Raw genomic sequence first — 15,127 nt, 5'->3', positions numbered from 1 at the left:
CTGAAAGGAGTTCTGTCAATGATGGGATTCTCCAAAGTTTGAGTCGAAGTATAGTCATGTCAGGTCGAGAAAAGTCGAGTTTAGAATAGGGAATGTGTCGAGAGGAGCACCATGAGGAAAATGCTCACCATCTGCTTGATTCCCATTCGACAATCCACCGGCAGCATATTTTCATGCGTTGTCGAACGCTCTTCGTCCCAAGAAGCCTGTACTTCTCTTCCTCGCTGACAGGGAGGACGCTAGCAAACCACCAAGGAAATATCGCTGGGTCGTTTGGGCAGTCGCCGAATATAGCCAGTACCCTGGCCTGTAGCCAGGATACACTTTGCGCGCGCATCCTCGTAACAAATGAGACAGCAATGTCGAACAGTTCGCGGGTGGATTTGGAATCCAATTCTTGAACAGTGAGTATACGCGTTTCTCCAGATTGCAAAATAGTGTCGGGGGGCTCTGAAGCTGCTCCTGTAACAAGTTGAGTGAAGTTTTGGACGCCCTGGCCCGTTAAGGTTTCCGAAGCTTCCATGGCTTCTTCGTCGGCCAGGGTAATGTCGTCGATTTTTTCAACTCGTCCCACTGGATAGCCATCCACAAACCCATGGCTAGTAACTCTAAAGCGTGAAATGCCAACCGATTCCAGCAAACTGCGGCCATCGGGGAAGAATTCGATGTTGACGATTCGAAGTAACGTGCCGACTTCACGAAAATTTGCACCATTAGGTTGCGGATGTTGCGTGCCAGCCACCATGCCAAACATGCGATCACCTTCTATAGCTCGGCGAATCATGCGGCGATAGCGCGGCTCAAAAACGTGGAGGAAGGTTGGCATGGCCGGGAACGCAAGGGAAACTATGAAGAGCGGAATGTCGAAATCCCCTGCTAGTTCGTCCTGGAGCTCGGCACGCACATTCTGTGCTCGAACCGCAACAGTGTCCGCCCAGAATCCATTGATCATGTTTACCAAGCGCTGATTCGATGGCGTGTCGCTTTGGAGAACATTTGGCTGCATCATAAGGGTTCTTCGACAAATGGGGCAATGTTCTGAGCCGCCGAGGGTTCGGTGCAAACAATTCCGACAAAATGTATGACCGCATGTCGTGGTAAGAGGATCGAGGAGTAACGCATAGCATATTTGACAGTCCATCTCTGTGCGCACTGCCTCTTTCAACTTTGTAAAAGCGACTTCGTCCCTTGCTGTAACTTCCTCCTCTGTGGCACCTACAGCCGTGTAAGTCACCTCGCAAGTATATTTAAGCTGTCCAGTTTCGGCCATTGTGTACGTCGACACAATGCGACCGCCTTTAAAAACTTGCGAAACAGGGTCCTTCTCTTCCATGCTGGGCAAGCCAGCAACCTGCCACTGATCCTGCACCGACATGTAAGTGGAAACACCAGATGCTTGTGTTACCTCACGATCCCGCTCCATAGCCTGCTGGATAATGTCCAGAACCTTGTTCATGGTGACATCAACACTGCAATCCCCAATGGCATGTTCCTTTTGGCAATCCTCAAAGGGACACTCAAAGCCATAGAGCCGATTCGCTGTCGCTGGCCAGGAAATGTTCGTTCGAATGTGAGTTGGAGGAATGCAGCTCTGGCAGCAGCTTCGCCCACATGGTATAGTCGTAGGATTATGCAGGATGCGAGAACACACCCAGCATTGGACGAGTCTTATAATCTGTCGAACATCTTCCGTGGCATCCAAGAGCAGTTCTGAAGCAGCAACGACATCTTCAGTCCCGGCCGGGTTACGGCCCGGATCCGATTCACTCTTTTCGGATTGCGACGAGTGAGACCTGCGGCTTTCGGAGGGCGTGGGCGGCGCTGGTACTGTCGGGCTGGTGCTTGCCTGAACTGAGGACATGAAAGTGGTTTGGAACCTGAAGCTTGTGCTGCGTGGTGCTCCAATCGTAATGCGTGTATCTGCGCCACGATGGATAATTTCCGAGCTGCACAAGAGGTATATGAAGCTGGGGATGGTTGCGGGTGTAGATAGCCTCAATAGTGCGCGGCTTCAGGATATAGGATACAAGACCCACTGCGCTGTTGGTTGAGTCACAGTTAATAAGATTCGTTGATGGGATGAGGTTGTAGATAGCATTAGGTCCCTGATATTTTAGTGGCCAAGTTGGGGCCAGAGGCAAGAGGAGGGATGTGATGCTAAGACTCATGTATGCTGGCAGCGATCAATAGTGGACGGCGACGCAACTGGTGATGATGCCGGTATCCACAGAGCGCGACTAAAACAATTTAATTGGAAGAGAAGGGATTCGGGACGCCTAATAGCGCTTCGAATGGGAGCTTCTAGAGCACTGGATATGAACTCGCAGCCGTGCAGAACGGAGCTTAGCGGAGTCTCACGCGTCGAAGATGTAGGAGGTCATCATACATCTAGGTGCAGATCAAAGGGTGCCGTCCCGACAGAAAGGTGTGGAGGAGTCCTGGGGCTCACGTCTCACTGGCAGGTAAAGAGGCGTACCGAGTGGTGCGTCAGTACTGGTACTTGCAAAACCATTTGTAGTTAACTCTAACGGCGGCCATTGGTCAAACGGACAAGGAAGCGTCGTCGATCTCGATGGCAATGTCCAATACTATGATACGTACCAGATGGCGACCTTGGACGTTGCATTTTTTTCCCCCACTAAGCGGTTGAAAAACATGCTTCCTGAGTCGGTTAGAAGACGCACAATGTGGAGCGTTGGCTGCAGGACCCTTGAGTAGGCCGAGTGTTCCTAAATAAAACGCAAAATAAAAAGGCTGTGTTGTGATTGAACTAGAGGGCGTTTCGAAGTTTCCAACGGCCAGGAGAGTTACGATGGGCAGATTGAATTTCGTGTTCCTGCGACTTGTGCATTAACAACGGTTGTCAGCCGCTGTCGACCTTGTCAATGACTTAAGGTTTGGATGCAAGACATATTCGAGAATTGCTGGAGAGAGGCATTGATGCTCACATCAGCCGGGGAAGAGGGGGGAAGGAAAAAAGGAGAAAATTACCAGCTGGAGCTCCAGTCTGTGACGTAGCTTTGCCTCGTGGGGTTAATACTTAAGGCACTCGGGGCATCAGTGGGGAACAGCGGTTTGTCAGAGGCCAGATCTTGGAACACTAGAACGACCCACGGGCATTGAAATAGATTCTATTTCCTAGATCCAAGATGCAGTTGAGAAGCGGTAGGCTACCCTGCTATCAACTAAGCTCATTCGCATGAACATCTTCCGATTAGACGGCGCTGACCGCTACAGAGTTGGGTAGTACATTTTCATGGTGTCTGCATATCACGGCTCCTTAGTCAATGGAGTTTAGACTAAAATACCCATGTCTACTGCGTCACGACTCATAAGACTGGAATCTATGGTACGGTATACTATACATTTGGCAGCTCAAGCGCTTATATGTTTCGTCTGGAGAACACAGTCAAGCACATGTGGAGAGGTCTCATGATTGAACTGGAGGTGATAACATCCGTCCAATAGACGAAATGGCGCAAAACTTCGCCGCGAGCCTCGGATATCATCAATCTAGTTGATAGTAACGACTATGGTGCGAGTGAAGCTACTTAACTGTGTGCTAGTGTCAAGGTATCGGTACTTAGAGTAACTCGGCTCCCATTAGATCGCTCATCCTCTGTTTAGCGACTCAATGCAACAATTCTGATCACGGTCCTATCTTCTGATTGACGGGCATCGGCGAAGTATGGCGAATCGAGTCTCATCGATACGACGACACTTCGAAGGCCTTGGTTGCTTTGTTCTTTGTCATCGTCGCTACTGTATCTCACTTTCTGTGTTAGAGCTTCTCCATAAGTCTCGTTAGTCCAGAGATCTGAAAGTCAAATTGCCTTTTGTGGCACGTGTCTTCCTTGTACCTACATTCTGGACGCCCCAGGCGATTATAGTAGATTATCTCTACGAAATTGGCATCGCACATGTCTCGTTCCCATGTCAATTCCATGTCTAGCAACATGTTGTAAATCTTGGTTCCGTGTCCCTGTGCTTCCGAAACCTACCTACTCAGCTGTCGCTCCAAGCCGCGCTAAAACCCTAACCCAGAAAGCCACTGCCCCTTCAGCCTCACCTATGACGCTTGTATGGGCATCTAGGATCTATCAGCCTGGCAAGATCGCAACTATCCTCTACGCCGATTTCCGTGTGTGGTGCATTTGTCAAATAGCTCTGGCAAGGGGGCAAACTGTGTGGCCAATACTGAAGCATCATTCCTTGGAGTTTTGATATGGCCAATGCTTGGGACAAGTTGGCTATGGCGGCGTCACGAACGCTCAAGCCTAGGCCGTTTCCCTATCCGCATGAGAATATCCATATGTCCAATTCACGCAGCTACGGGATTGTTTCCGTGCATTGCCTCTACTCGGACGATAATCATGGGCTAAAGTCCGAAGCGGTTGAGGACGTGGTTCGCCCATCCCGACCGGCCGAAGGACTCAGCCACGGCGTTAACATCCATAGCTGCGTGCCATCTTGCATAGGGCGATTCTTGTAGCGTTTTGCCTTTTTCGGTTACCACTAGTGAAACGCTAGAGCGCCCAATCATAAACTTGAGGCTGGCCCTTGAGTTTCGGCGTTAAAATATTCTAGAAGAGGGTTGGGACCAAACGTCTCGGCCTGGACAAGCTTCCAGAGTCAAAAGTCGGTGTTATACGAAAGTGATGATGCGTCCATTACTGGTGGCACCAACAATTTAGCGAAGGCACGATACCCGTAGTTATTGCCAGATCTAGCTGATACATGTACCAACAAAACATTGATTGCAGACCCACGCGGTCCGCTGGGTCGACATGACTTGTTACACTAACGTCGACAGCGGCTGTCAGATCTTTGCCCAACTCCAATCAATTTTCAGAAAGCCTTTCCGACTTGACATGCACGATATGTAGGACTACGCTCCCGCCGGAACCTGTCTGTCGTGGCTGTGGCTAGATTAGCTTCAATTGTGTCAAAGTATATGCGAGTTGTGACGATGTGATCACTTTAAATATTATTCAAGGGTTACTAGACGCAATGAAGAAAGAAACTTAACTCTACCAGCAATACCCTATCACTGCAAAGACCTTGAAATACAAGTGAAAACTATTCACAGCGTTATATAAGAGAGCTGCAGAGATGACTGAGATTATGCTGCTTTGTTCCATAATACGCATCAGCTCCAGTCATACTTAAAGTTAAGTTATGAGTTGGAAATATCTGTGGCTGCACGGATCTAAATTGTCAGCATTCTTCGAAATCCCTGGCATTGCGTTACCAATAGTCTGCCTTAAATGTCCATGGCTGACGCTCTGTAGAACACTCATGTAATGTTACCATCTATACAGTACATCTTCGGCGGCCATGATACGAAAAAAATCATATTGCTTACTCCGCACCCTTGCTTCATGCCAGTTGTCCAAAGTCTATGTCGAGTTCCCAGAGCTTTGATGTTTACTAAACTCTTTCAACGCATACTTTTTGAAAGTCTCCATCATCATTGTCGTCGAAATAGCTTCGGACATGAATCACCGTTCACCTGCGCCAGCAATCAGAACAAGCAGGATTTGGTCGAGTCAACGAAGAGTCCTGCCAGTCTACATTGCACACATCCCTACGAAAAGTTCCAAATGTGGAGTATTGGTGATGGTAACATGGCAACCTTCTAGAATAACCTGCCACACTAAGCTAGCATGAATGACTATGAAAGTCATAATATAAGACGAAGAGCATGAAAACACACTCATAGACTCCACAGTCTCTCGAATACCAGAGCATGTTTTGAGTACAATCGCAATCGCGCTTACGTAGTAGAGTTGCTTTAAAAATTACAGTTCCTAAATGAATTATTCTTGCGCTTACCTGATTCGTCACAACAGACTCAAAGAGGACTACTAATACTGTAGAACACTCGCCAACACATCCTCCCAGTCCCAACGATGATCGGAGCGTATTATACAGAGCACCACGCTGGCAGTTTCGCCCTTCTCTTCTTGATTTCATATTGTAAAGTATCCATAAGTACAGTGAAGTTCAGGTTCAGCGTCCGTTAGTGGTGTGTTGAATAATTTTATTGTGGTACTGTGCGTCTGCTAACACAGTGAATGTTAAGTCGTCTAGCAGTACTAGTTAGTGCTTGGCAGTCATCCTAGGATCCCTTAATTCTGTTGCTGACATATGTCCCAGCCATGCCCGTACCGATAACAAAAGCTGACGGTGTATTCCTTCATTAGACCCGGTCATGGTTACTATACATAATCCTTTCTTATTACTGTACAGTATACTCGATTATAAGCCGGAGATCTGTTCTCCATGTTTGGTCTGAGGCATCTGTTAATATTAGCTACTTGTGAGCCACCGGATAGGACAGCGTCCCGTATTTTAACCACCATTCCATCTGGGTCTAGACCTTGCATACTATCGCGAGCACCAGCGGGAGGAACTTGGTTTTAAATAACGGACACATAAAAGTAGTTGAAAAACTTGCTATTATATTGTTCGAAAGACTCCTGCGACTAAGAAAGAGTTGTTACCGCTTATAACATGTCTTCATAGCAAGTATTGGGCGATATAGACGCTATCCGCTTTTATCGTCCTATATAACTATATTACCCGCTGCCTATATCCTGAGCTAGTCGAATCATCCACAAACAACCTGATGCACAACCCATCGCAATGGTCGTTCCTGCTACTCTTAACTTTGTGGGACGGTATTCTAGAGGTAGCCAAACAAGGTTGGTATTGTCTTTTGTAATCCATTTGCCATCCGTGCTAATACCATATCCGTAATGGCTGTACTCGTTCGGTAGAGCACTTTGAGTCGTTGTTAAAAAGCTGGGAGAAGATGTTCCCAGATCTAGTCCACCTCTATCAGTTACGAGCCAGGAGTTGTTTTCTAGGTCGAACAAGAGGTTATGCATGGTATTAGCAATAAGGAGTGTCTTAAGACAGTCGCCTGAAGTGGCATCCCATATTTTGACTGTGTTGTCGTCTGAGCCAGATGCCACTCGCTGGCCGTCACTCGAGACGGCGACCGAGGTCACGCTACTCCCATGGCCTTCGAGTGTCTTTAGACAGTCGCCTGAAGTGGCATCCCATATTTTGACCGTGTTGTCGTCTGAGCCAGATGCCACTCGCTGGCCGTCACTCGAGAAGGCGACTGAGGTCACCCAATTGCCATGGCCTTCGAGTGTCTTTAGACAGTCGCCTGAAGTGGCATCCCATATTTTGACCGTGTTGTCCCATGAGCCTGATACCACTCGCTGGCCGTCACTCGAGAATGCGACTGAGGCCACGCTACTGCCATGGCCTTCGAGTGTCTTTAGACAGTCGCCTGAAGTGGCATCCCATATTTTGACCGTGTTGTCCCATGAGCCAGATGCCACTCGCTGGCCGTCACTCGAGACGGCGACTGAGGCCACGCTACTCCCATGGCCTTCGAGTGTCTTTAGACAGTCGCCTGAAGTAGCATCCCATATTTTAACTGTGTTGTCGGTTGAGCCAGATGCCACTCGCTGGCCGTCACTCGAGACGGCGACTGAGGTCACGCTACTCCCATGGCCTTCGAGTGTCTTTAGACAGTCGCCTGAAGTGGCATCCCATATTTTAACCGTGGTATCCCATAAGCCAGATGCCACTCGCTGGCCGTCACTCGAGAAGGCGACTAAGTTCACCCAACCGCCATAGCCTTCGAGTGTCTTTAGACAGTCGCCTGAAGTGGCATCCCATATTTTGACTGTGTTGTCGGATGAGCCAGATGCCACTTGCTGGCCGTCACTCGAGAAGGCGACTGAGTTCACGCTACCGCCATGGCCTTCGAGTGTCTTTAGACAGTCGCCTGAAGTAGCATCCCATATTTTAACTGTGTTGTCGGTTGAGCCAGATGCCACTCGCTGGCCGTCACTCGAGAAGGCGACTGAGGTCACCCAACCGCCATGGCCTTCGAGTGTCTTTAGACAGTCGCCTGAAGTGGCATCCCATATTTTGACTGTGTTGTCGGATGAGCCAGATGCCACTTGCTGGCCGTCACTCGAGAAGGCGACTGAGTTCACGCTACCGCCATGGCCTTCGAGTGTCTTTAGACAGTCGCCTGAAGTAGCATCCCATATTTTAACTGTGTTGTCGGTTGAGCCAGATGCCACTCGCTGGCCGTCACTCGAGAAGGCGACTGAGGTCACCCAACCGCCATGGCCTTCGAGTGTCTTTAGACAGTCGCCTGAAGTGGCATCCCATATTTTGACTGTGTTGTCGGATGAGCCAGATGCCACTTGCTGGCCGTCACTCGAGAAGGCGACTGAGTTCACGCTACCGCCATGGCCTTCGAGTGTCTTTAGACAGTCGCCTGAAGTAGCATCCCATATTTTAACTGTGTTGTCGGTTGAGCCAGATGCCACTCGTTGGCCGTCACTCGAGAAGGCGACTAAGTTCACCCAACCGCCATGGCCTTCGAGTGTCTGTAAGCAAGCATTCCAGTCTGCCTCAACCTTCGGTTTCAATTCTACCCAAGCGGGATACTCCTGACCAAACGACTGTTTTATCAAGCTATTAGTAGGACTAAAAATAAGAGCTGACGTATAAGCTTGTAGCGGAGCAATCTCGATGCCACCTTTCTGCGACAGAATGAAACGGCGAGCATCTTTCATAAAATCAGCAAGCCCTGAGGGTGCATCAGGCAAATCCTATAAGAGTCAGCCTAAATATGACATAAGAATGGCGCTACTAACTTTGATTATATCTATGAGCTGTGTGACCGCAATGACACCATCTGAGAGTCTTGCGAGGAGTGAAAGAGCCTCCAGCCAGTGAAGAAAGTGGGTTTTCAGAAAGTCGTAGACATCGTTCACTGATCGCTTGCTGCAATGCAAGTGATGTACCCAGTATAAGCAGGCATATTCGAGGTCGGCAGGAATGCAATTGTCTATAGTCTGCTTCTCGATGTCGTCTCTAGACGTGCCAGGCGTTGCAATGTCGCAGATATTCCGTTTGAGTCCCGACTTCATACGTTGGATACATTTTGCTGCCAGTGTGGCGTGTGTCTCTTTAAAATCTATTCGATACTTGCTAGTGCTAATTTTGGCTTGACTGAGAAGGAAGTCGCTGAACGACTTGTGTAGTAGTCGGATAGGTGTGTTGGACTCGGCAGGTATGTCCAGAACTGCGTGCAACTGTGGGAGCCACCATTTGATGTCGTCCACATCCATGTCAAGAAGAGAGGCGATAGATGCAGCTGGAAGTGGGTTGGCGAGTAGGATAAGACCGCCTAAGAATTGTAGCTGTTGGTCAGAATCCGCATCGTCGTCACCAAGGAATACCTGGTTAAGGACGGGTTCGTAGATCTGGTTTAGCTGAGACACGTTGCTATCGCACTGCTTAAGCCATCTCGTCAACTGTTTCCTCGGGTCCTTCGGGCGCTGTTCATCGTAGACAAAGCGACAGAGTGTTGCGGCATAGATGAAGAGGGGTTCGGGATCCGTAGCCAATCGCACTAAGCGATCCAACTCTTCAGGGGAAGGCCAAGGGTTTCGTTGGACTGAGGTTCTTATTTTGATATCCGCGAATTTTGTCTCTAAAAAGGTTTGGATATCGGCCTGGGTTTCTTCGGAGAAGTTTTGGTAGAGATCTAGGTTGCGAACCAACTTCTCTCGCCGGAGAGGCTTAAAGGCGTGATCAATCCCGGGAGTTAACCTGCTTGTAAGCAATACGCGCAAGCGTACCGTACTAAGAGTTTGTAATTGGTAAAGCAGACTGAGAATTTCTGAGAGTTGGTTCTGAGTGCACTCGCACTCGTCTAAGGCGTCGATAATAATCACCTTGAGTCGGTCCGATGCGTTACTGGGAGGTAAACACGTTAGAGGTTTAAGGAGGAGCTGGTCGAACTGGAACTTGAGAGCTTTAGTCTCTAATGCGCCTTTGTCAAGGCTGTCAAGATGTTGACGAAGAAGGCCTTTAAAGGAGGGGATCGTGTCGACTAGCTGCATGGCAATAGTGGGAAATAATCGGGCGGTGTTGTTCCGACCCTGTTCTCCTCTCTTGAAGAAGTAGCCAGCAGCTAGCTGCTTCTTCTCGGCGAAGGAGTTGGCGACAGTCCGCGCGATAGTAGACTTGCCAGTCCCCGCCGGGCCAAGGAGCCAGAGGAGAGGTCCCCCAACCTCCTCACCCGCCCATTGGACAATCGCTTCCTGAATGCTGGCTCGAGTACCGTCCTCGCATCTCGGGCTGTCTTGGACATCGGCGCTATCATAACGCGCTTCGTTGACAGTGGGGAGGTCTATAGGGTGATGATCCTCGAGTATCTCGCTATTTAATTGTTAGTTTAGGCCTATAAGTCAAACGAGACGTACTTCGTGCGCTTGTTGACCTGCAACTGCTCTTCCGTAATAGAAAGCAAAGATTTCAGCGAGGATTGCATAAAACTGTAGTGTTGTCCCGCCGCCGTATGAATCTCTTCTAGGGCTTGCCGTGAAGCCGTAGTATTTACCGTCTTTGACTCATCCCACACTATTTTTTCTAGTTCTTTAACTTTTTTGAGCGCTCCCTGCCAGTCGTCGTAGCGAATCATGTCCCGACTCACTTGAGCAATCGATGTCCTGTAAAGTCGTAAGACCGTCTTAAACTGGAACTCGAGGATGTGTTTGTAGAGGTCGACAATATGAATCTCAAATTCCCCTTTCAAGCGGGGGGCGCACAACTTCTTTGGCCATAGAAGGCTTTCAAGCTCGACATAGTAACGGATACGAGAATTGACGTGATCCAAGCCGTCGCGGTTCTCTTTCTCTACTGTGCTGGGATTGGCCAAGAGCGGCAGAAAGACACAGACACCGGCCCACGCAAGTGATGCCTCAGGAGAGACCTTGACAGCCTCGCCAACAAGGCTCTTGAAATCCTGGATGACTTTGGTAGCTTGTGCCATCTGATCTTTCAGGTCAAATTCGCGGCCGAAGATAGTATACTTGATCCTTCCTTCGTCAGCTTGCTTAAGACCCTGGTCGAGAATCTCGATGAGCTGGTTTCGGCGTTCGTCTGGCTCCGCGTTGATCTGGTTCTCGGCATAATTTAAGTCTTCTTTTTGTTGAGGCATGTTTTGTGACATGATGATGCTAGTGCCTCCTAAGAGTGTTAGCTGATAGAAACGGGGCATAGCGGCGATCAACACGTACCACGCTCCGGCAGTTGCCTTGAAAGCAACTTCTCGTATCGATTCACCAGCTGTTCATCCTCGCTTTGAAGAGCCTCGTATGCACGATTCCATAATGACAACCCGGCCGTCGATTGTGGCAGGGTTGTTTGGGAGGGTAGCGGGGTAGCATGCGCTGCTGGAATCGAAGTTTGGTCAGGCGATGCCGAAGATAGCGATTTCGTAGCTGCGGGCGGTTTTGAATCGTTGATCGAGCATTGCTGATTAGCAGTAGATGGCAGGCTTGGGACGGCATTGGCCACAGATGAGCTGGCATTGGCGAGTGACACAGGTACCTGTGAGGATTGGTCGACACCCGGGTGGTGCCTGTCGGTGTCGCTGCTCCCATGGCGGAAGAACTTCTTCAAGCGTTTAAAGTAACCCATAGAGTCCACGAACTCATCTAAGTAGACAATGGTGAGCGAAACTCAGCGCGGACCAGGACGGCGCAAAGGATGAGGGGTTGATGAGGCTGTGGCGGCATGCAGGTCATGCAAGTCGGCGGCAAATCAGTGTTGGTTGGTTCAGTCGCGCGGCACAAGCTGGCCAGCGTCCATACGTGCCAGTTTTCATGGCTGCGACCTAACACGTTCATTCTCTGCCAAAATAGGGATGCCCGTCCTCAAAGATCGGATACTGTACTGACGTCGAGTAGAGAGAGTTGAAAATCCACCTTATAGGCGCGATTGAGTGTTGGCAGCGGCACCGGCGGCTCCTACAACTTGATAACGAAGGCAAGACGGACGCGAACGGGACGGCCCGGAAAACAACTAGCAAGGGTCTAGTTCCGTAAGACTTGCTACTTTACATATGTACACAACACACTTGACGTTGTCCGTATAACCGGAAGTAGACGGACGCTAGTCACGGAACGGATATGGGCGGATTTGGCTACTAGCGGATTCTAGAAGCTTTCGACAATTGAGTTCCTGTGAGCTGATGACTTGTTTCCGCAGGCACTTCCGCGGTGCTTGCAGCTGGTTACAACTTTATACCATGGCGCCCCGATTGTCAAAGCTCGCGCACGATCGAATTCTCTACAAGATTCAAGAATGATTTTCAAACAAGGAAATTGCAGCAGATATCCCTCGGACGCCTCGCGCTGTAAGCCGAATTCGATTGACCCAAGCACGATATGGGACCGCGACCGTACCCGGAAAGCGTAGCGGGCCCGGCTCTAAGATGACCCCAGTGATATGGGACGCGATCTGTAGTAGACTGGCCAAAGAGCCAGATATGGTACAACGTGAAATGGCAGCATTTATACGTGATAAATTTGAAGAGCAAGTCTCTGTGACGGGTATAAACCGAGCCTTGCGAAAACGCAATATGACGTAAAAAACGCTCCGCCATGTAGCCCAGCAGCAGAGACCTAAGCTGCAGCATTTCTACCAATATGGACTACAACAGCAGGGAATTCGATCATATCATATGATCTTTATTAACGAGTCTAGCATCAACCAACCAGACGTGTTTCGACGAAAAGGATGGGCCAAGAAAGGCGTCAAGCCTGTACAGAGGGCAAGATTCCAGCGAAAGAACAGAGTCCAGATTCCTGCAGCGTACACACAGAGGGGTGTCAAGCTCTTCCGCGTATTTCTTGGATCGACAGACAGGGTTGCATTTGAAGATTTCATTGATCAACTCCTGCATCATTGTGGCAAATGGCCCGAACGAGAGAGCGTGCTCATCATGGATAATGCTACATTTCACTACTCGGATAGAGTCAAACAAATGACCGACAGGGCTAACGTGAAGCTTGTGTTTACATCACCGTATACCCCAGTTGTTAATCCGATCGAGGAGTATTTTGGTGAAATTAAGACGACTGCCAAGTCACAATATAAGGAACGTGGGGACCTTCTACGGCGAGATTTCGAAGGGTATGTCAAGTCATGCGTCATAGCTGTAGGTAGCCGAGAGACAAGCGCAGAAGGTCACTTTCGTAACGTTGGATACTATGTTAAAGGGCCTGTTCAAGGATCACAATAAATTGATATAAAAAGAAAAGTTGGGCACTATTTAGTCCTTAGAGATGGTACCAAGCCATTCTTCTATCCGGCTCACGAACTGAATAGCAATGCCGGATAATACTCCCTTGGTGCGTAATATTGCAACAGCCTCCTCTTGCGCACTGCGAAGCCAATCGAGATCGTACCCATGATCTACCATCACCTTGCAGGCTAGCCGGTAGGACTACACCCAAAGTTGATTACTAATACCTGCGCAAAGCCAGTCCTTATACGCTACTGGAGCCTCATCTCTCGGCATTGGAAAGTCAAGCTTGGCGTGGGTTTGTTGAGCGGTGTTTGCCCCAGCGTGGCTATGTTGTCTACAACAGACACTTACGGCGATAGGCTACGCATTAGAAGCTCTTCGTTTACGCTTTTTCCGCGACTCATTTTCGTCGCTCCGTCTACGAATAAGTTCGCGAAGGTCATCAGGCATATCTTCATGCCGTTCGAGCGGACTGCCTTCTTTAGCATAATCGATAATCTTATCCATAATATCGGAATCAAGTTTATAATGTCTGTTGTTGCCCGGGTCACGCTAGTAAGAAAACCCCCGATTCGTGTAAACCATACTCGCGTACTCGAGGAGTCTGTAGACTTCTTTCCACACAAGACGTATGCCTGATACTTCCTTTTAAGCGATCAGGTTATCTCTGGCCATAAGTTATCTCTACGTGGCTCCACGTCTACGTTTTACTTTGTTTATAGTAGTAACCTGACTTTCCTTAAAAATGAAAGAGACTCTAATTGTGAGTTTATCCTCCGAATTGCTCCAAACTAAAAGCTTGTCTTGAAATTTTCCCCAATCGATTTGTAAACCATCAGAACGTGTCTAAAAATCATGTTGGCCCCGTTCAGATACCGATACAATGATTCTCGTCTCCTCGGGTTGCTATTGGGGTTCGGATACCTTATTCGTTACGATTGCTGTAATCTCAGATTCTAAATCATCTTTCCAGTAACGGCTGGGCGAAACACTGATATGTTTAACTATGTCTTCTGTTAGCTTGGTAAGTTTGCCTTTTCGCAATTGCAGTTTCCACATAAATTGTAATTCGAAGTGAGAGAGTCAGCTACCACGTCGCTTAACTGAGAAGCTGCCTCTTTGTTCTTGCGTAACCTATAGCTCCTAAATGTCGAAAGACTGGGAGTATCAAAATCAAGCCCGAAGTTGCCATAATCGATTTCGGGCGCCCTAAGCTCGAGATCCAAATTCCGTATATTGTGTAGATGTAACAAGGAAAACAGTGATGGGAGAACCTGAAAAGAATACCCGCAAAACACTGCGGAGCTGCAATGCATTACAAGCCACGGTGTCGTTCAATAGGTGGGGTATTACGTGACTTACTAATCTCGAAGGCGAACACCAATTCAAAGCCAGGACTTCACACGTTGCGCTCAAATGCGCACAAAGAATCTTTCAGAAACAGTAGAAAGTTCTTCTCTTAGGGTAGGAGCCTGACGAGTTACTATGGGCGTGCCTACTCTTATATGGTGAGTCAACCAGTCGTTCTCAGGAAGGTCGCCTGATTACTAGTTAGTAATCCTGATGACCAATTAGTAACTCTGAGAACCGAGGTTTTTGAAGGTACAGAGTATGACTGCAAGGTATACTGTTTGTTAGCCAGAGCCAGCAATAATTGGACCCCACTATAGAATGTTTAAAGTTGGGTATTTGGGACGCTGAACCTGGATAGTACTATATCCTAAAGAAAAGCGTGGAGAATATCAGCAACCACATCCTGTAACAACAGAATATATCTTCTTTGATGATCTAGTACATGATCGTCACCACTCGTTTATTGCCCCCATTGCATGTCAAAACTGACGACTAGACTAGGATCCCCTGCAGAGGCTCTATTACCCTACTTAAATCCTAGCTTGATTGTCTTCAGATACCACCCTGGTATGAATGTTGAAGACGAAAGTTAACTTATGCTCATGGTATATATCTTTGAAAAATCGTCGG

At 48.5% G+C, this 15,127-nt stretch overlaps 5 protein-coding genes across 5 annotated transcripts; all 5 read right to left on the bottom strand.

The window, feature by feature from the left end:
• Positions 1-124: 124 nt before the first annotated feature.
• BKA67DRAFT_535434 (ATP-dependent protease La domain-containing protein) lies at positions 125-1,861 on the bottom strand (the record flags this gene model as incomplete). Its single annotated transcript, XM_046100013.1, has 1 exon — positions 125-1,861. The coding sequence occupies one exon, from the start codon at positions 1,859-1,861 to the stop codon at positions 125-127; it is 1,737 nt and encodes a 578-aa protein (XP_045958365.1).
• Positions 1,862-3,142: 1,281 nt separating this feature from the next.
• On the bottom strand, positions 3,143-4,148 carry BKA67DRAFT_564130 (uncharacterized protein). Its single transcript, XM_046102711.1, has 4 exons — positions 3,865-4,148; positions 3,403-3,787; positions 3,238-3,349; positions 3,143-3,165 (listed from the first exon to the last, which is right to left on the bottom strand). Exons 1-2 carry the CDS (start codon positions 3,956-3,958, stop codon positions 3,624-3,626), a joined length of 258 nt encoding a protein of 85 aa, XP_045958364.1. The 5' UTR covers positions 3,959-4,148; the 3' UTR covers positions 3,143-3,165; positions 3,238-3,349; positions 3,403-3,623.
• Positions 4,149-6,581: 2,433 nt separating this feature from the next.
• BKA67DRAFT_518377 (WD40-repeat-containing domain protein) lies at positions 6,582-8,615 on the bottom strand (the record flags this gene model as incomplete). Its single annotated transcript, XM_046097998.1, has 1 exon — positions 6,582-8,615. One exon carries the CDS (start codon positions 8,613-8,615, stop codon positions 6,582-6,584), a length of 2,034 nt encoding a protein of 677 aa, XP_045958363.1.
• BKA67DRAFT_269741 (uncharacterized protein) lies at positions 8,567-11,974 on the bottom strand. The gene is made up of 4 exons (XM_046095874.1): positions 11,130-11,974; positions 10,314-11,076; positions 8,697-10,269; positions 8,567-8,629 (listed from the first exon to the last, which is right to left on the bottom strand). Exons 1-4 carry the CDS (start codon positions 11,530-11,532, stop codon positions 8,612-8,614), a joined length of 2,757 nt encoding a protein of 918 aa, XP_045958362.1. The 5' UTR covers positions 11,533-11,974; the 3' UTR covers positions 8,567-8,611.
• Positions 11,975-13,684: 1,710 nt separating this feature from the next.
• BKA67DRAFT_564122 (uncharacterized protein) lies at positions 13,685-14,955 on the bottom strand. Its single transcript, XM_046102710.1, has 2 exons — positions 14,720-14,955; positions 13,685-14,652 (listed from the first exon to the last, which is right to left on the bottom strand). Exon 2 carries the CDS (start codon positions 14,458-14,460, stop codon positions 14,161-14,163), a length of 300 nt encoding a protein of 99 aa, XP_045958361.1. The 5' UTR covers positions 14,461-14,652; positions 14,720-14,955; the 3' UTR covers positions 13,685-14,160.
• Between the last annotated feature and the right edge of the window lie 172 nt (positions 14,956-15,127).

The sequence above is a fragment of the Truncatella angustata genome (genome assembly GCF_020726525.1).
Source record: "Truncatella angustata strain MPI-SDFR-AT-0073 chromosome Unknown BKA67scaffold_4, whole genome shotgun sequence".
NCBI classification, from domain to species: domain Eukaryota; kingdom Fungi; phylum Ascomycota; class Sordariomycetes; order Amphisphaeriales; family Sporocadaceae; genus Truncatella; species Truncatella angustata.
This window is presented reverse-complemented; position numbering and strand designations above follow the sequence as displayed.

Excerpts from the sequence above, each read along its gene's own strand:
- BKA67DRAFT_269741 (XM_046095874.1), bottom strand. The coding sequence starts at position 11,532 with ATGGGTTACTTTAAACGCTTGAAGAAGTTCTTCCGCCATGGGAGCAGC. Across the intron at positions 11,077-11,129 it reads AAGGCAACTGCCGGAGCGTG|GCACTAGCATCATCATGTCA; the intron begins GTACGTGTTGAT and ends CACTCTTAGGAG. Across the intron at positions 10,270-10,313 it reads CAGGTCAACAAGCGCACGAA|CGAGATACTCGAGGATCATC; the intron begins GTACGTCTCGTT and ends ACAATTAAATAG.
- BKA67DRAFT_564130 (XM_046102711.1), bottom strand. The coding sequence starts at position 3,958 with ATGTTGCTAGACATGGAATTGACATGGGAACGAGACATGTGCGATGCC. Across the intron at positions 3,788-3,864 it reads TCGCCTGGGGCGTCCAGAAT|CTCTAACACAGAAAGTGAGA; the intron begins GTAGGTACAAGG and ends CTTATGGAGAAG.
- BKA67DRAFT_564122 (XM_046102710.1), bottom strand. The coding sequence starts at position 14,460 with ATGCATTGCAGCTCCGCAGTGTTTTGCGGGTATTCTTTTCAGGTTCTC.